General features: G+C 43.7%; 1 protein-coding gene across 1 annotated transcript in view; it reads right to left on the bottom strand.

The window, feature by feature from the left end:
• Positions 1-15,997: 15,997 nt before the first annotated feature.
• FBXL7 (F-box and leucine rich repeat protein 7) overlaps positions 15,998-20,876 on the bottom strand; it is a 393,665-nt gene continuing 388,786 nt past the window's right edge. The window contains exon 4 of the mRNA XM_039238837.1: positions 15,998-19,403. Coding sequence (XP_039094768.1) covers positions 18,667-19,403 — 737 coding nt within the window. The 3' untranslated portion in view covers positions 15,998-18,666. The remainder of the gene's footprint in view (positions 19,404-20,876) is intronic.

Genomic DNA, 20,876 nt, shown 5'->3' with positions numbered 1-20,876 from the left:
TCCCAAAAGATTAAGTTAACTCTGAAGTTTTCAAAACTGCACCAAGCCCAGTTAACTGCTTAGTCAGTAGGTGAAGAATACATGCATTTAAGCAGCAAAGCCCATTCCTGAGCCATAAACATGTTGAAATAAAACTTAAGGATATTTCTAAAAGAGTTTCATCTTGATATTCAGAGATATAGTATACAGATTGCCTTAGACTAGGAAAGAAAATGGAAGGAATTCACACAGTTTTCTAGCATAATTCTTTTCCTTCATAGAAGACCATCTTGGAAGCCAAAAACACTTTATTTTTAGGAACTTTTCAGAGAATACACTACTCTGAACCAAGTTTGTATCTTATAGGCAGTGTATTCATCAAGAACTTAATTGGAAAAATAAATATATCAGTAGTTGAATGAAACCTTACCACTTTTGAATCGTCGTCAACATTCTTGAGTTCAGCATGGCACCTGAAGGTGGCTTCAGTGATATTATAATTAAGAAGGCAGAAATCCATGCAAATAAAAGAGAAATGAGCAGGACTTCTTGGAAACAACCATGGAGAGCTGGTGGGGCAGAACATGAAAGCAGATGTAAGATCTTTCTGGATTTGCACTCTGAACAATTTTTGGAAGTACAGACAAGTTACTTATCCTTTTATAGGGCTTCAAAGTTGACAAAGTACTTTCCTTTATCATCCCTCATTCTATAACCAATAGGAGTTCTTGGTCAAATTCCTACATGTGAGGGATAAAGCCCTTGAGAAAGGATTAAGAGACTTATCCAGGGTTGTATAGCCAATAAGTCATAGAACTGATACTTTATAAATCTATATTATTTATTTGTTTATTTATTTATTTTAAATTTTCTTTAATGTTTTATTTATTTGTGTGTGTGTGTGTGTGTGTGTGTGAGAGAGAGAGAGAGAGAGAGAGAGAGAGAGAGAGAGAGAGACAGGGGAGGGTCAGAGAAAGAAGGAGACAGAGAACCTAAAGACAGGCTACAGGCTCTGAGCTGTCAGCACAGAGCCCAATGCAGGGCTCGAACCCACGAACTGTGAGATCATGACCTGAGCCGAAGTTGGATGCTCAACCGACTGAGCCACCCAGGAGCCCCTTATTTATTCATTTTAAAGAGAGAGTATGAGTGGGGAAGAGGAGCAGAAGGAGAGAGAGAAGATCTTAAGCAGGCTCTATGATCAATGTGGAGCCTGAGGCAGGGCTTGATCCCATGACCCTGGGATCATGACTTGAGCTGAAATTAACAGTCCGGTGCTCAACCAACTGGGTCACCCAGGTACCACAAGGCATAGAACTGATACTTTTGATGCCAGGACTATTGGTGACTCCATGACTCCAAGCCATCTCAAGATATGGCAGTGAGCAACCATATTTTGGCCATTGCTTCTTTGTTCCAACAAAATGATGAAGGAAGTACTTACAGGAAGCAGTTAGTAGTAGTAAATGGGGTGCATGATGATGACCAAGATGGCATTGTCTTATCCACCATTCATACTTCCTGATCCCTCTGGACAAAAAATAGTAGCTGATGAACTATACTTATCAGTCCTGCTATCATAACAAACACTAATACAGGGACACACCATCCATCAGTTCTGATGTATATAAGTCTGGCACCTGGATACTTGAGTCAGCAATTAAACATCCCACTTTCTTCACTGAAAGGTTTGCATCTTTTCATGGATGATTTCAACTGATATCTTGAGGAAAAACATCACCATGTACATTTAAATAGCAATCAGAAGAGAATGGGAATAAGCCCTCATTTATCAAAGTTGGCCATTGGCATAATACCATGGAAATATTTGGAATAATTCTGTCTGCAGCACATTTTGAAGATGATAATAAAAGCTGAGTGTCATTAGCAACACCATCTTTGGATGCATAAATATTTATATCCCCTTGATGAAAAGGAAATACTACTCTAGTTAAAAAAAAAAAAAAAAAAAAGAAGAGGGAAGAAAAGGAAATAGCTGTGTGTTGTTAGCTTATCTACAGAGGACAACTTTTTCCTGTATCTGAAAATCTACCCACTGCCTCTCCCCCTCCCCCCACCCACCCCAACATTCTTCACTTTACTAGATTGTAAGATCAAATTAGATGTTGGAAATGTTATTCAGATAAGATTTCAGCAGAACTTTACTGCCGCAAAAATCTTCTGGGTCACGTGTGCTCCTCTGTCTTTTTTTGGGGAAAGCAAGAAGGATGTGTTAGTGGGATGTACCATGAATATGACCTGCAGTGCACGCATTTTAAGATCTCTCCCCAGATCACAGGAGACAGTCTTATTCCCTCTACCAATCTGCAGGTTTAGAAAATCAATTTAACATACACAGGGTTTTAAAACAATTCCAAAAGATGAACAGAAGATGATGATTGCTGGGTTTGAGCCATAATGAATATGACCAACTGTGGTATTGCAGAACTGAGTGGAGAAACACACACCTTGGGCCTTAGAAGAAACACCTCGACTTTGATACTCCCTCCCCCTATTAGCATTACCTTAAGGTTCAGAACAGTGAGTTTTTAATTCGGCTGGCCAGGCCTTAGATACTTCTAGAAGTTCACTTGGGATATAGCCAATACCTTTAACATGATTGGTTTTTGTCATTATATTCCCCGTGTTCAGCCTCTGCACAGTTTCATGCCTTCAAACCAAACTGTGGACACTTACAGTTTGATCCCACTTATGAAAATATTAAAGACTTTAGTTTTTATTCTTTTTGGGAAGGATATAATAGTGAGTTAATTAACTAGGACTGTCATTGCTAAGTACCACAGATTGGGTGGTTTACATAACAAAAAATTTATTTTCTCGTGGTTAGGGAGATTAGAAGTCCAAGATCATGGTGACCACAGGATTGTTTCTTCTGAGGCCTTCCTCCTTGGCCAGTATATGGCTGTCTTCTCCCAGTATCTTCACATAGTCCTTCCTTTGTATTTGTCTATGTCCAGACTTCCTTTTCTTATAAGGATATCAGTCATATTTGATTGCAGTCCAACCTAATGAACTCATTTACCTAATGAAACTATTTACCTCTATAAAGGCTCTATCACCAAATACAATCACATCCTGAGTTATTGGGAGTTAGGACCCCAACATAGGAATTTTGTAATGGGAAGACACAATTCAGAACACGAAAAATAATATCCAAATTTGCTCAAAGGAAGAACAAATCTGAATCATCTCCTGCTGGCTCCATGACTTTCAAAGAAGAGCACATATAAAGACAGCATCTTTCTCAAGATACTGGACGGGTATGCTAAGAGTCCTTCATTTTCAACAGTGCCATTGGAACTGAGTGACAATGCTTATGCACAAGGGCCTGAACTCTGGAGCTTGAGTCAAAAATCATTCGCTCTTGGCTGAGGCTGTCATAATTTACTATTTATTTGGAATATAAATCATGTCTGCTGCAAAAGGATTAGAGGTGGTATATAATTCTAAATATATTGAAAAAGAGAAGAGTAATCATATGAAATATAGAGACCGAATAGATGTTACTAGCTAACTAGAAAGTGCTAAAGAATATAATTTGGCCTTAATTATTTTCTGAGTTTCCTGAAACAAAAGAAGACAGGGAGATATACTGAGATATGTCAACTTCATGGACTGTTAAAAGAAAGCAGGCAAGCTTGCCTGCAGAGTAAATTCTTTTCTTTCTGGAACTAAACCCAAGGAGAAATTTATTGCGTGAGACATTTTGCAGAGACCTGAGTGAATTAAGAGTGTCAGATGTTGAATAAGGGATAGTGGATCATAAAACAGACAATGTCTTCAAACAGGTTTAATGAAAGTAATTATTTATAATAAAAACTGTCTTGTAGCTAACTTTCATGTTATAAGGGGAACATTTGGCATAATCCATAACTTCGGGGAAATAAAATCCTTCAGCAACTCCATTTTCCCTGTGATATTTGAAGGCACTGCTAGTGGAAGAAAGGAATCTCGAGATAGTGAATAAGCTACCACATTACAGCAAGGCCTGGTATTCTGTCTTGGGCCATGCTGTGCCATGTCTAGACATGATCTTGGCTTAGGAGCTACAAAACTGAAAGACTTTTCAAAAAAAAATGCAGAACTTTCTTTCTTTTATTTCTTCTCTCCTCTTCCTTCTCCCCCTATTTCTGCTTTTCTCTTCTTGGTTCCCAAGAGGCAGAGATTAGAAGAGGCAGTCCATAACATGACTGAATAAGAGCTGAATGGCTCTCAAGAATGGGATGCTATGTATCTGATGTAGCCAGCCTCCAAGATAGCCTCCCAGTGATCCTTGTCTTCTGGAATTCACGGCTTTTGTAATTCCCTCCCACATTGTATCAGGGTCAGTCTGTGTGACCAATAGGACACACCAGAGGTGATGGCATGTCATTTCAAGACAAGGTCATTTAAAACATGTGGCTTCCTGCTTGCTATCTGTATCCTCTTTCTTGGATCACTCTCTCTGGGGGAAACCAGTCACTGGGCCATGAACAGCCCCATGGAGCGGCCCATATGGCAAAGGCTTCCTGCCAGTAGCCATGAATGAGGTTCTAAGTTGGTTCTCCAGCCTGTCAAGCCTTCACATGACTACAGCCAAGGTCAATATCTTAACTGAGAGACCCTGAGCCAGAACCATCCAGCTGAACTACTCCCAAGTTCTGTGAGATATAAAACTTGTGATACGGTGTTGATAGGGTTCTGTGACCTACAGGAAGGGTGAGATAATAAATGTTTGTTGCATTGGGTTGCCAAACATTGGGCTAATGTGTAATCTGTAATAGGAAGTTAATAGCAGAATTCAGTTGCAAATTGTTTGCATTGCTGCAGTGGAAATACATTCTCTTTCCTGCTGAAATGCCAAAACCCCAGAGAAGATTTCCCTAATCATTCTATCTAAAATAACACCTCCACTCCCTTGGGCATGCACCCTACCCTTAATCTACTTTAGTTTCCTTCATAGTCCTTATCACACAAGCTATTACATTATATTTTTGTTTACTGCCTGCCTTTCTTTAAACGAAATAAGGTTCACAAGCATAGAGAATTGTTTGCTCTTTTCACATTTTCAGTACCTAAGAAAGTGCTTGGTACATAGTTGGAGCTCAGCAAATATTGGCTGAATAAGCTAAATGAGTAATAAAGTCTGTGATAATTGTTGGCCTACAATGCTGGGAGGAGCCAGTGCCACCAGAGGAAATGGCTTAAGAGATGACCGGAGGGAATCTGCTGAGTGCAGGGTCAGCCAGGATCCAAGGGATCCAGGTGGCAAGTAGTCTCTGTGTGGCTTTCCAGAAATTTCCTCGGGAAGAGAACTAACAGGCAGTAGCGACTCCAGAATTTCTATAAGGAGGTTTGGTTAGAAGGCAATCTGCTGGAGAATGAGTTCTCCTAGCCTCTTAAGGAAGGTTGAGAAAAGCTGAAGTGTCCATAACAAAGCGAGTGGTTTGATGGAGGCTTGGCTCTATTCCTTCTGTGTAGTATCTGCTCCAGTAGTGGGTAGTATTGCCAGCGTGGATAGGTGAATGGACAGCTCTGTATGGACAGGATGGGCCTTTGAGGTTTTTGCCGTGTATATAGCACAGGAAATAATACCTACTCTATTTTGTGGTCCTTGTCAGTAAACCTAGATCCTGCTTCAGTTTGCTTGGAGTTGTCTTTGCTCTTTTTGTCTTTGAACGCACATCCAATCTGTAGGCAAATCCTTTTGGTGTTTTTCTCTGCCACCTTAGCTGAAACTAGCCTCATCTCTCATTCAGATTGTTGTCACAGTTTCCTAGCCAGCCTCCCTGCTCGGACCCTGGTGTCACTGTTAAAACACAAGGCCAGAGGCCACCCTTTCAAATATATCAGATCGTATTATGTATTCTGTTTGAAATTCTCTAGCCTCATTGGAAATAAAAGCCAAACTCCTTACAATGGCACCAGCCTCACACAAGAGTCCGCATTACCTCTGAGACCCCGTCTTCCACCCCCCTGCGCCAGGCTTTCTGCCCCGGCCATGCTGGCCTCCTTGTCGTTCCTGGAACCAGCCATCAGGCTCTATGCTCCTGCCTCAGGGGCTCTGCATTTGCTTTTCCATCTGCCTGAAACACTCTTCCTGCAGATGTCCACACTGCCTGTTTCCTAAACATTCTCTTTCCTGCTCTTTTCTCCAATGTGACCTTTTCAGTGAAGACTTTTCCAAACATTCTTTTATTTTTATTTCGTTAAAAAATTTTTTAGAGAGAGAAAGAGTGCAAGTGGGGGAGAGGAACAGATGCAGAGAGAGAGAATCTTAAGCAAGCTCCATGCTCAGCAAGGAGCCGGGTATGGGGCTTGATCCCATGACCGTAGGATCATGACCTGAGCTGAAATCAAGAGTTGGATGTTCAGTTGACCGAACCACCCAGGTGCCCCTGATCATTCTTCTAAAGATGAAAACCTCTTTACACTGGACTCCCCATCCTCCTTCCTTGCTGTATTCTACACCACACAGAACTTCTCATCCTCATTGATATCCACCTTCTTAACCACACACACACACACACACACACACACACGTATATACACACAAATGTAATTCATTTATTTTATTTTGTTATTTGTCTGCCTCTAACAGACAAGTGCCTTTCAAAATTTAATCTGAGGATTCTGTTAAAATGCTGAGTGTGAATCTTTAATATCCCAAGTGTTGCTGATGCTGTTGACTCATGAACCATACATTGATAAGCAAATTTCTAGAACTGTGCTGTCCAATGCAGCCTCACTACCACACGTTTTGTCATGTTAAAATTTACTAACATTAAATACATTTATTTTTATTTTTTTAAATTTTCTTAATGTGTATTTATGAGTGTAAGAGAGAGAGACACATACACACACAGCACAAGCAGGGGAGGGATATATGGAGAGAGGGAACACCAAATCCTGAAGCAGGCCCCAGGCTCCAAGTTGTCAGCACAGAGCCTGATGTGGGACTCAAACTCATGAACCATGAGATCATGACCTGAGCCGAAGTTGGACGCTCAACCAACTGAGCCACCCAGGCACCCCAACATTATATAAAATTTAATATTCAGTTCCTCAGTCAGGGTAGCCACACCTCAGATGGTCACTAATCACATGTGACTGGTAGTTACCTTACATACAAGACAGCACAGATACAGAACATTTTATTACTACTCGAAGTTCAAATAGGTAGCCCTACCCTAAAACTACTCTATATGGTAGCCACATCTGATTATTTAAATGTAAATTAATCAAAATTAGATAAAATTTTTCTTTTTTTATTTTTTAGAAAGAGAGCATGCAAGTAGGGGGAGTGTGTGTGTGTGTGTGTGGGAGAGAGAGAGAGAGAGAGAGAGAGAGAATCCCAAGCAGGCTTTATGCTCAGTGCAGAGCCCACAGTGGGAATCAATCCTATGACCCTGGGGTTATGACCTCAGCCAAAATTAAGAGTCACTCATCCAACTGAGCTACATAGGCACCCCAAAATGAGATAAAATTTTAAAATCAGTTTTGTCATTGTGTGAGTTCATTTCAAGTACTCAATAGCCACATGTGGCTAGTGGCTGCTCCTCCGGTGGACAGCAGAGATACAGACTATTTCTATCACCACAGAAAGTCCTGTTGGATGGGATGACTTTAGAATCCAAGCTCTATGAGGTCATGGAGTTTTGTCTGTCTAGTTCAGGCACTGGTCCATCTCCAGTGCCTAACACAATAGAATCCTTAAATTGGCCTTCAAGAAATATTTGTTGATTTGAATCGAAATGCCATTTACATTTTTGTCTTCCCTGAACAGATAATGAATGTCTTGAGGGCAGAACTTGTGTTTGCTTTTCATTATTTCTCCAACATCTATTGATGGAAGACCTTCAATCAACATTCACTGGATTGAATGTTCAGAACACTTTAAACTTTCCAGCTCCTGAGGGATCAATGTGTTTCCATATACATATAGTTAACTGGGCACAGGTAGAGACTCTCGTTTGTGACTCTAGTCTTTCTTCATGGTCAGACTTGGAGAGGGCCCAAGGGTTGCTGTCTTTCACTCTTTAAAAAATTTTTTTAAAAATGTTTTATTTATTTCTGAGAGAGAGACAGCATGAGCAGGGGAGGGTCAGAGAGAGAGGGAGACACAGAATCTGAATTAGGCTCCAGGCTCCGAGCTACCTCTCAGCACAGAGCCCGACGCGGGGCTCGAACCCACGAACTGTGAGATCATGACCTGAGCTGAAGTTGGACGTTCAACCGACACTGCCACGCAGGCACCTCATCTTCCTTTTACTCTTTGGGAGAAGAACTGCTCAAGTCAGCTGCGGCAATCAGTCCTTCTGGTATCCCTGAGCTGGTGCAAACTCTGATCTGAACAAACTACACCCAACAGGCCCTCTCTTCCTGTGCATTACTCCACACTTCCACATGTGCCACCTAAAAAAAGGTACTTCATTCTAAAATAGTAGCAACATAAGACCTACATCAAGAGTTTCTTTGAGATCTTTAGACCATTTCACATCTTGAGCACTTTAATTTGTCCCTTTCCATAATCAGATCTAACTGCTCTGTGCAAAAGAAAACACTAAGAGGCAGCACATACAAAAATTTAGCTGTGTTCTTTGGAAATTATTTCCCTAGAATGCTGGCTACTTGATTATCAATGGTATTCATCCAGCTCTATTTTTTTTTCCAGAAAAAAGGTCTGGCTAGAGAATTTTAAAATCAGTACAAAAGATACATTTCACTACTACCACATTGGAAAAAATATTGTGTTTGGCAAAGAGGAGACTTTGGGATGCCACCAATAAATATCCTCATGTTCAGTCTCAGTAACCAGAACTGGGAAGGAAAATCAGGCCATGAAGTCCTGTCTGCGTCCTAATTCAGATGGGTTATTTATCTCCTTGGCTTTCTCTTCCTGCATTTCAATTTTATTGGCAGAGGCAAATGTCTTGTTTGTCCTCATTCCAGCATCGGTAGAATATCTTTATTCTTTTATTCTTTTTAGTTGGACAGACTGGCAAGATTTAGAGTAATTTTGACAAAAAGAGAGGGCAGATGCAATGCTCAATATTTTTGACAGATGCAGCTCCATTGCTGTTTTGTTCTGGGCCTTGAAGCTAATGTGTCTCATAGAGCTAAATAAAATATGAAGCAAGTGAGTGTTTCAAGAACACCAGAAACTTTTATGAGATAGCATCAGTGTTGGGTAATCCTTGACTAAATATATACACATGTGTGTATGTATAGTTATCTATCTATCATCTATCTACCTATCTATCTATCTATCTATCTACCTACCTACTTATCATCTATAATCTATCTATCTGTCTATGTATCTATCAGCTATGTTTTATATGAAAATCAGCCCACCATATAAAATATGAACAATGATAATACGTCCAAAAGCTTAACTCCTTCCCCACAATGTTGTCAAATCCCCTAATACAGAAATTACGCAACACTTCCAAACATTCAAAGAAAATCAGTGCCAGAGGCAGGAAGCAAATTCAGGACTGTCCAGTCCAAATCTGATAATAAATTGACTTGATCAGACCTGAGTGTGTTATAAAAATTTAAAGGAAATCTTTCCTCTCTGTGTCTATAATATGTGCCAGGGCAGGGTTGGTCAGTGTCTCCGTGTTTGCTCTTGTGGGGTCTGTAGAGTGGGGCTTTTTCTTAGTATGAAACCAGATTGAAGTTCTGCTACCATGGAGACTTCTAGATCAAGAGAAATGCTGAGGGAGACATGAAGAATTTATTTTAGAAATCTCCTTGGAGACATCCCAAATGCTGGACCAAGGTAAATTCAGGGACATTTGGAAACAGTCAATACAGATTGGGGTAGTGGGAAGGAAAATTAGGAAAATGGTCTGCAAGTGGGTCTTCTCTTTATTCTGATTCTGCTAAGTCAGAAGGATGGTGGCTGAAAGCAGTTTTCTGGAGGATTAGGTGTTCAGATGTGCATAAATCCTACTGAAGTTAGCTGCTTGACATTAACATGAAGCAGACGTAAGTTATTCCTATGCTAATGATATTTTGGAATACAATCAACAATATCTAGAGCTTTCCTACCACACGATCCACGTCTATCACATCCATTACAACCCAAACAAAATGGAAAGGGTTTACTTTTCAGTTCTATAATGCAATGGGACCAGCAGGTATTACCATGACAAGGCAAACTGAAATGTGAAATCTCTAATTACAATCCTTCCAACTGAAGCCGGAATACTTGTAAAATGAAATACAATGTTTTGAAAATTCAGCTATTTGTATTTCCAGTCCCTTACTGGAGATATGGGAAGAATATATTTGGGCATTAAAAACAAGACAAAATACCTACAAATCCCTTGTGCCTGTGATGTTCTGGTAGAAAGAAAATGTCGTAAAGAACCTTGACACATTTCTCTAAGTGGTGTTTGAAATTATTGGACCACATCTATTAGAGGACTTATGTGTAGTTTTTATAACAGTTTTCAAAAACTTGCTGTCACTCATCATTTACCTGAGGGTTCCTGGATTCTACCAGGAACACAATTTATCATTATAAATGCTGCACAAGCAGAAAGATTCACGCAAAAGAGGAGGAGATTATGAGTGATGAGCGGACATCTACAGAGAGACCATGAAGTTTTTGGTTGGCCCTCAAACCTCTCCAAATTTGTTAAACTTATCGTTTATAGTTAGAGAGTAATTAAGTCTCTGCCTACAGTTAGGAATTCACCTGCCAGGAGTAGAGTGGACCTCTGCGGTCTTCCAGATTGAGGCTCTTTATTTTTCCAGGATCATCTCCAAAAACGTTCCGTGTTCCTGACCAAAATTAACGTTTGTGCTCCAGCAGTGATATTTTCTGATTTCTGCTGGCCTCTGTGGTTGGACACTGGGCTATCCACACTGAGTAATGTTGCCAAGATGGCCTTTGAAATCACCAGAGGCCCCCACAGGGACACATCTCCTCTGACAACAGCCATACAAGAGTGGCCAACCCATGTTGTGTGCACAACTAAAAACAAAAACAACCCCCAACAAACAGGATTAAAAAGAATAGAGAATGCAAACCTGAATTTATATTTCATCAGTTGCCACACGAAACGTACTGGGCAGGGCTATGCAAAAGGGAGACAGGTACGTGAAATCGATCCCACTTGAAGTCAAGAAAGAGTAAGCTTTTAACAAGTTTAAACATTTGCATCCACTATCACCATAAGAAGTACCAACGGTGACTCAGTTTCAGCCAAAGGAAACTTTCAGCCAGATTTTCCCAAGACAGTTCTTGGATTTCAGTTACCTCCAAGGTTTAACACTGGGCTCCCAAGCCCTGGAGAGGAACTTTGCTATGGAGCAGCTGATACAGTTCTTTGCATTGTTCAGAAAATCGGGTAAGAAAGGTCACTTTTCTTCCTGGACGGAACAAGCTATTGACTGCGAGCAATTAGGTATCTGAGCCACAAGGCCAACGACGTTAGCGTGAGCGAAGTTAAAAAAACAAAAACACTTCAGCACTGGAGCGCATGTGGCTTTTCTTTTTGTAAACACAAAAGGAGTCCTTACAGAACTTGATCACCTTCAAGACCATTTTGCCACGTGCATTTGGGATCAAACACAAGTTTGAAAAGGAAGGGAGGCTAAGGCTCTCCCGTGGCACTGTTTGTACTTCCCATCGCTTTCCTGTGTGCACTATTTTCAAAAGAAACATTACGCACAGCAGCCCTAAGGCGGTGGCACCAGTGAAACAGTGCCAGTTTGGAAATCCAGAGGAGACTCTGGTTTTCATTATGTGAGCAAGAGGTCATTCATTACTTAAGTGCTTCTCTCTCTCTTTCTCTCTCTCTTTTTTTTCCTTTAAATCTACAGCCTTTGGTCTCCAACCTTCCAGTGCATCCGTGGTTGTTATTCTTTGGGTATTTTAAAATTATGAACATAGAGCCAACTGGAGTCTCACAGTCCAACTTCCTAATGGAAAGCCTTTGTGGCGCAGACACCATTCATATATATCAACTCTGTCATAAATCGCATATTGGCCCCTATGAGAATGAGAGGAATGGTGTGAATTCTCCCTCTCTGGTTCTTCTACTCAGAGCGGAATCTGTTCAGCAAAATGATCTCTTTAGGGGCTTTCCTAAGTGGATAGGGAGCATGAAAACCCAGCACTTCTCACATTTCTCCATTATTAGAGGGAGGGATTGCAAAATGAAGAATTGTACAGTTGAATCCAATGCATTAGGGTAGTTATCCTGTAGGTAGGAAAAGTGTCAAATTCTACAACGGCAATTATATCTACTTTGGTCTCCATCTCCAAAGGAAAGACTTGGAGATAAAACAAGAAAGGCCATTTATCAGTTGAGACAGTTTTGTCCCGTTATCTACTTTCTCAGAAATGAAAAAGACCATGATAAGTTTGTTTAAATTCTCAGGGTAAACACTCATGAAGAATACATTATTGATGTGAAACCTGGAATTAAAAAAATTATTTATAGAGGGTGGCTGTGTTCATTAGTGGTGGTCGAAGACCGGAGAAAGAGGAAGTGCTAATGACTGGTTAATCTTTGTAGTTAGAAATCCTCTCTTTCCCTCTATCTTTCGCATGCTTATCTGGAAATGGACTTAATATGCCTTCTCAGACTTTGGAAGACATTTGGGGCCTGAACAACCACAAGGATGGCTGTGTCTTACTGCAGTGACACAGAAATTAAAACCTTCCTACCACCCGTGCATTTCCTGATGGCTTTCGTCATTTAGTGTATCCTTAACTTTGGCAGACGATTTCCCATTCACAAGCCCGGTAATGTTTGAGGTTTCCAAGAACCCATCCTCAGTGAATTTACAAACAGAATCCATTTGTTGCCAATTTTAATGGCTACTTAATCAATTTTACTTGGGCCGTCCCTTATTGTTGACATTACCGAAATGCAATAAAGGGGCATGGTAAATTGAGAAGCCTTGATTATTCTGACCGTTCAGAATAACATGTAACAATTGGAGTGGTTCCAAAGAGCGCCCATGTGGGCTGGAGAATCCAAGGATAACTGAGGGAGGGGGCTTCTATCATCCTCTCCCTGTGCTAGATTCTGGAGAAATCATGACCGTAAGTTCACAGGCATGGGGCCGTGCTTGAATTGTTACTGTGTATGCCATTTGGGAGGACAGTCAAGCTTCTTGAGGTTCCTCAGAGTTTGTCCAAGAAATTATGTTTCTGTTGGTCTTACAGAATGTCCCCACTCTTTAAAGTGTATATATATAGTGTGTGTGTGTGTGTGTGTGTGTGTGTGTGTGTGTGTGTTTAAGTGTATGTGTACCCAGGAGTTAATCTGTGGGATGATGTTAGAACAGAACAGAACTTGCTCTTTCTGTATAAATACCTCAAAGCAATGACAAAGATAACCTATAGTTAATATTATGATAATGTTAACCTGTGGTAAGGAGAAATCACTTCATTAACCTTATCAAGTACTGTGTTCCTGAGTGGGGTCCATGTACGCTGTTTTAGATGTTCAAGTGCACGATGGCTTGTGATGCTCCCCTTGATGGAGTTATAAAATCCAGCTCCAGGGTCTTCCCCTCCGAGAAGAGTCCCTAAGTTTTTACTTCTCTCCACAGGGTGATGAAAATTACTTCTTGGGTAAACCCAATCAGGGAAAGACTCTTAGTGCTACCACAGCGTCTGGCACATGTGAAGTTCTTAGTAAATATTTGTTGGATGAATAAATGGAAGGATGTTGCCTCTCTCCTTTTTATAATCCCCCTTCTACAACTCATTCCATGATAGTATAGTTATTTGATCTGAGGTTCCACTTAAAGATATGACCTCTTATCCACCCAGATCCTATCATAGTACCAGCTTGATAAACTTTGGAGGGGTTGAAAGTTGCTGGGTACTGTCTGCGCCTTCAGAAGAAAATGACTGGCACTCCCTGGGCATCCTCTGTTCATGGAGAATGGCTGCAATTTCTTGTCTCCATCACACGTTGATCATCATGGACCAGAATAGAGTTTAGACATACTGATCTCATCAGTGTAAAATCCAGTAGCTCATGACAGCAAAGAGAACCATTCCACCGTATGGAAATGACTAGATTGGAAATATTTAGGTCAAGCTTTTTTTGTTTTTTTGTTTTTAATGATCTTCAAGGCCACCCTTGATACCTGGATGGTGCTGGTTGCTAACACCTGAGCAAGAATCCAGAGCTTAAAGGGAGCCTTCCTGGGTGGTTCACAAGACCAGCATCCTAGCTGCAGACATTTCCTCGGATAGCTCTGCTGGAGATGCCACATAATACTGGTGACAGACAGGAACTGGGCCACCTCCAGCTCTCAAATGGAGATGTTCTTTCATCCCAGGTGGTTTTAGCAGATCCTAGGTGATCCAGTGGCTTGAAGGTGGGGAGAAAGCCTCTACAAAATCGACCGGTGGCTTTAGGAGATAATGGTGCACCAGCAAAAAAAAAAAAAGGAGGAATAGTCGCATCTCAGGTACATCCAGGATGGGGTGTCCCCAATCTGAGTGTCTGTGGGAATATTTCTTTCACCCAGGTGAACAGCTTGCCCCCCCTGGTGCTCATCTTAGTGAAATGCCTGAGTTGCTCTTTGGGCAAGGGGAGCTGTGTTTGGGGGAGTCTCAGTGACAGCATCGGCATCCACTGCAGACAGATGGTGATAGGCATGTCCCTTCCCCCTGTGTCTCCCTTTCCTGCAACATTAAGGACCATTTCTGGTGAATGGATCAAAAAGAAACCACTTGACCAACAGCATGCAAGAGGGAAACCAACTTGATTTCACAGATCATCTGTGTGAACAAGCCGTTCTTCAAATTAACGTCTTTCTTAACTAATCATGATTGCTAGCTCTTGAACAAATGTACTACTTTCGGTGACTTCTCTGTGAAAACTTAGACGTGGGAAGCAATTTTATCATTTTACTTTTCCTCTTAAACACGTCCGATCTGTGTGGTTTCATGTTGCACGCTCTTGGATATCAAGTTTCTTGAAGACTTTTTCTAATTCTGAACAAATGTCAGTTTTAGAAGTCATGAACCTCAAGGACAAATGCATTTCATTTACTGCTAGCTTTATTCTGGGATCTTGACGGGAACCGCATGGGGCTACCTCAACTTAATGTTCCCAGGTAGCTAACCGTGCTATCAGTTAATGTGACAGTCAGGAAGCAGCTGACATAGGATGTGAGGAAGGCTGAGGACAAACACATTTAAAATCACTATCTCTTAAAACCTTTTTACTTGCTAAGGCTGAAATGTGCCATTCATCTATCAGTACTTGCATTCTGCCCTATTGATTTCTCAGATCTAAAGGTGTGGGCGAGTAGAGATTTGGTATTTATTTTTTTCCAACGGGATGATAATTTCTCCTTTTAGATCAAGTTGCCATATTGGCCTTCTAGGTTTTAATGCTCTAAGACTTTTTCAAAGCTTTAGAACAACCAATAGCATACTTTTGAAGATTACTCCAATGTTTGTACCAGGGCCACGGGAAGTACATTCAGGTCCACAGTTCTGAAATCTGGAAACCTCTGAAAGAATAGAAGATATTTTTCATTATGTTTAGTATAGGTTAATTTGGTGACAAAAGCTGACCTGAATGGATGCAAGGCTATTTACATCTGTAATAATCTTACGTAGTGTGACTATTTGTACCTATTGCTATGGAACACTAACATGTTGACTCAGGGTGCTGCTCTAGACTGTGCTAGAGGTATTCCAAAATACACCACAGGTAACTTCCTTAGATATAAAAAAAAATTATGAATTCCAAAATACATCTGACTCCAGGAATTTAGCTTAAGGAATTGAAGACCTAAACCAAACTGTGAAGGTAATGATTTTTCAACCACTTCCTAATTTTCAGCCAAAGTCACTGAACCAAGGGAAATGACACAAATCATGGATGCAGCTTTAAAGGGACAAAAACTGTAGTGACCTGACTTGTTCTCTACTTCAGCAGAAGGCTCTTGTTCACCCTTGAGTGTCCCGCTCTGAACACCACGTTCCTCTGGCCAGGGTATTAAATGAGGCTTAACCCAATTACCAACATATTGCTTTATTTCTTGGTGGTAGTAAATTAAGGCTTTCTAGATTCATACAGCACGCAGTGATTGAACATTAGAAATAAAAAAAAAACAAAACAATGAGCATTCAATTTCGCAGAGGCAGGAAGGAAGCGATGTTTTAAAACAGATAGATTTCTTAGCGAGGCCTGGTGCTTGGTCTCTAAAAAATCTGCTGAGCTATTTCCCCAGTGACCTCTGCCATAGATTCACACCCCCAGTGGAGACAAAGTGGATGAAGAGAAGACGGGGGACAAGGAGAGACCGGGAAAGACAGCACGTGCTGGGCAATGAGTGTGCAAGTCAGCTTTGACTCATGTTTGGAAGACAGTTTAGGTGATGTGGTCAGGTGAGGGTGATAAAGATATTTGTCATAGGGCACCTGTTCTCTGGTTCAGGGAGCCATTTTGGATCTTCCTTCTTATTCTCAGAGTATTAAAATACCACTTGGAAGACCCTAATGCCAAAGGTTAGGGACAAGCCTTTGCTGACTCTCAAATTCTGAAATTTTAGACAGGGTCACAAGTCACGGTTCATGGGAATGCTACCTTCCACCTCATTCATGGCTCTAAACTCTGTACTATCACTGGATACTATTTCCAGCCAAGCAATTCATTCCCTCCCCCCGCCCCGTCCCCCCATGGCACATAGTCTTGATTGCACACTAAGTTGTGGAGGATGTTGACTGGAGAGGAGGTCATGTCATATGATGCATGAAAGAAACCTCCTGGGCAGAGGCCACCTCATTCTATCTTCTCCTTCCCAAGAGAAGACAAAGAAACACGGGGAGTCTGCAATGGGAGTACAGCTGTTGAGTTGTGTGTGAGCTTGATGGGAAACAAATTCTACATACTTGGCTTGGAGATGCAGAGGTTCTGGGCTGGGGTGGTGGAGCCTTTGAGACAGAAATGGAGAAGTATTTGAATGGCCCTGAAGGAGAGGTGTGGCTAGAGAATAATCTGGGAAAAGTCCTGTGTTGATTAACAAAAGGCAGCTACATGTCATGAAAATGAGCAGCGGACTTTCTTCTGGCATCCTGACTTCACACACATGAGGCGAGCAAATGGATTTCCATCCAAATTTAAATTTGGGCCATTCAAATTTCATTCTTGGCAATAATTATCAGGTTCTGTTCCAAGGGCCTGGTTGATGGACCAGCGCCCAAGTCGGATCAATGTGTTCCTTCTTCCACTTACCTGACATTTTTGACTGAACGGTATTTAAACACCTGAACGTCTGCTGTGCATTCTTGGGCAGAGAACATTTGGATAGCCACGGGGGAAGGCACAGGACGTGACAATCTGCACAGTTAAACACTTATGACTTCACCCCAACAGGCTTCATGTGATGATGTCTGGACGCACAAAGAAATAAATAGATGAGAAAAGTAGAAATGTGATCTGAACGAGAGAGAAGCACATGCCTGTCCCTGCTGGCTTCGGGGCAGACCTGCCTGATGCGAGCCGCAGGTGCACCGAGAGGGAGCGGAAAATCCCTAGAAGACACATGTTCTCTTGCGCCTCACTGTTTTAATTAAAACTCGTGAGGGTCCTTCCTCCGCTTTGGAAACACTCAGCAAGATCAGCTTGATTGGGGATGTGGGCTGTGCTGTAAGTTGGAATCCCACTGCCTCCATAAGGTGGTGTGGGGGGCACGGCTGTGGGGAGCACTCCTCACAGAAACTGTCCTCCTAGCGGGGCAGGGAAGGTGCCCAAGCGACTCTCCCATCAAAATAAACCGGGTTCAAGTGACATTCAGATGGGAGCGAAGGACATATAGGACATTCCTGCTGGCACTGCCGAATCTCCTGAAAGCATTCTGCAAACCGACCCCTTTGGAAGAGGGGGAAGCCTCCTATGATCTCTGCCAAGGTGCCCCTGCCTTTTGACATCTGTGTTCTCTCAGTTCTAAAATGGGTATGAAGCGGATCCTGGGGCTGGGGTGGCCTCTGATTCAGTGCTGGAAGCTGAAGCCCAGAGAGGCCAAGCGGCTTGCCCAAAGTCACACAGCTCTTTAGTGACTGTGCTCGGGGAAGAATGCAGTCTCCCCCCCCTCCCCCGCCCTGCACACAGCTGCCTGGACAAGTGATTCTTTAAAACAAGGGTTGTTAGCACTTTGTATATACCAGGTGCTATGACATTTATTGAACAAGAATTTGCTCGGGTGTGGGATGGACGGGTCGGCCTTAGGCCAGTCAAGCAGTTTCAGGGGGAGGAGGTCTGGAGAGCATCACTCTTCTGATGATCTGCGGTTGCTGCTGGCTAGGGCGGGGTGGGGGCGGGGGCGGGAGCACGGGGCGTGTGCGTAGAAACCTGGGATGTGGCCAGGGGCAGAGAGACCGAGAAAGAGGCGTCCTCAAACACACCGCCGCCACCTTTCCGAGGCGCACCTCTGGGGGGGCGGGGGGGGGGCGGGAACGAGACGCTGCCTACGAATGACCCGACCACATGACCAGTTCGCTGTAACAGAACTTCGCCCCCCTCCCCCAGCCCGGCTCCCCCTTCCTTTCCTTGACCCCCTCGCTGGCCCACGAGACCTGGGGAGAAAGAAAAGCCGGGTTCCCAAGGACCTTCCGGGAAGGGCTGTCGCGAGCGACATCCGCTGCTTCTCGGAACACGGTCCGCGGGGTCCGCGCGCGGCGCGCGCTCAGAAGAAGGCGGGGTTGCTGTGCTCGATGACGCAGCGCTTGCAGTGGCGCTTCACGAAGCGCAGCGCCTCCACGGACACCTCGCAGTCCTGCACGTTGAGCATCTGCAGGTCGAAGCAGTTGGCCGCCACGATCTGCAGGCCCTGGCCCGTGATGCTCTCGCAGGACTTGAGGCTGAGCCGCTTGAGGTTGAAGCAGTTCAGGGCCAGGCACTCGAGGCCCGTGTCGGACACCAGCGGGCACTTGCCGATGTCCAGGGACTTGAGCTTGGCGCAGTTCTTGGCCAGGTACTCCACGCCGTGGTCCGTGATGCCCTCGCAGCCCCGCGCGTTGAGGTAGCGCAGCTTGCCGCAGTACTTGGCCACGTAGCGGATGCCCACGTCGGTGACGCGGCCGCAGTGCGCGATGCTCAGGTACCGCAGGCGCGCCTCCAGCTTGGCGATCTCGCGCAGGCCGAAGTCGCTGACGAAGCGGCAGTCGCTGACGCTCAGCTCCTTGATGGAGGCGCAGTAGATCATCAGGTAGCGCAGGCCCTCGTCGGTGAGGCGCACGCAGCGGCGCAGGTACAGGTGCGTGAGCTGCGTGCAGTGCGCGGCGATGGTGTGCAGGCCCTCGTCCTCGAGCACGAAGCAGTCCGTCATGTCCAGGTAGCGGATGGAGATCTGTTTGCCATGCAAGGGGGACAGTTTAATGGAGGCCTCCCGGGTCAAGCTGATGCAGGTCACTTTGGAGCACCCTACACGGAGAGACAGAACACATGCTCAGAGCACCTCCGAGAACGCGGGAGGGGGAGGGGAGGGGAGCCCCCCCCCCCACAGCCCCTCTGCAAAGGGGGTGCGTGGCGGATTCCTACTCCCCACCCCGCAACCAACGGGCGCTGCCGGGGTGTTAACCTTCCCCTCTTTTGGCCCCTGCGGAGAAGGGAAGCAAGAATGGGTTCTCCGTGTTCGTCTGATCATTTAACTCCTTTGGTTTTCTGGGTTTCAGAGGCTTCCCGGGCTTTTGAATCGGAAGGACTGCGGTTTCAATTCCACATCCATCACTAGTGGCCCTGGTACTTACTTTGTCTTAAAACGGGACGCCATGTTCCCTGAAAGATGGCTGTGAAGGCTAACTGAGACAGTGCTTGTAAAACATGTGCCCTGGGCCAGGAAAGTTCCGGAAGCTCAATAAGGGCTATTTGTCAGACCGCAGTGATCTGGTAGCTCTGTGGTCAAAGAGGTGAGATAATGCAGGAAGGGTTGGCCGTGACCTTGGTTTGGCAGAAAGAGTGCTCGCTTGGGAGTCACAGCTGGTTCTGGTCTCCCTTTTTATGGCCGCAGGCAGGAGGCCTAACTTTCATGTCTCAAGCTTCTCCTCTATGCAGTGAGCATGAGTAGCTGATGTGCCTATACCGTAGGGATATACTGAGGATGCAGTGAGATGATGGGCACAGCGGTACTTGGAAACTCCAGGGAAATACACATAATTATTACTCTAATTATAAGATGACCACGTGGAGACTCTAGTCAACCCTCTTTGGTCAAAGAACAACTGTGTCACCTGGATTATTGCTCTAGCCACTCAACCAACCAGTCTCCCTGCCCTGCCTTTTTTCTCCCAACTGTCTGTTCTCAGAGCCGCTGTCCTGAAAAACAGAACTGTAATCATGTCACTTCACACAAAGGCTCTGGACACCACCCATGGCACTTGTGAAATCTCAAGTCTAAGGGGGCCTCTGAGAACCCACACCCCTGTGCTCTCTGACTTCATCTCTTACCGCCACTCCTCTGCTTCACTGGCCTCCTCGCTGGTTCCCAGACACCTCAGCTGCCTTCCTGCCTCAATGTCTTTGCATCGTACAGGGCTTCTCCAGGTTGCCCGTGGGCCATCCCCCGTTTTCTTGGGCCCCCGAGCAAATGAACACTGATTGGACAATTCTTTCCCAATCACCCTTTATCAAGTGGTACCCCTGGTTTGACTCCCATTTATTTTCAACACTTTCTATCACTTTGTGGCATGATGCATTTATCTGTTCACTTATGTATTTGCTTTCCTCATTCTGGAACGTAAGTTCCTCAGGAAAGGGACCCTTGGCTGTTAACAGCTATACCCCTCATCCCTGGTTCATAGCTGGTGTTCACTAAGTATCTGCTGAATGAATGAATGGGTGATTTATGGAGTGAACAGAGCCTTCCATAGGAAGATCAGAGAGGACAATTTTAGTTGT

The sequence above is a fragment of the Hyaena hyaena genome, unplaced genomic scaffold, assembly GCF_003009895.1.
Source record: "Hyaena hyaena isolate Hyena2069 unplaced genomic scaffold, ASM300989v1 scaffold_148, whole genome shotgun sequence".
Classification (NCBI taxonomy): domain Eukaryota; kingdom Metazoa; phylum Chordata; class Mammalia; order Carnivora; family Hyaenidae; genus Hyaena; species Hyaena hyaena.
The sequence above is the reverse complement of the archived record's forward strand: the minus strand, read 5'-3'. Positions and strand labels throughout refer to the sequence as shown.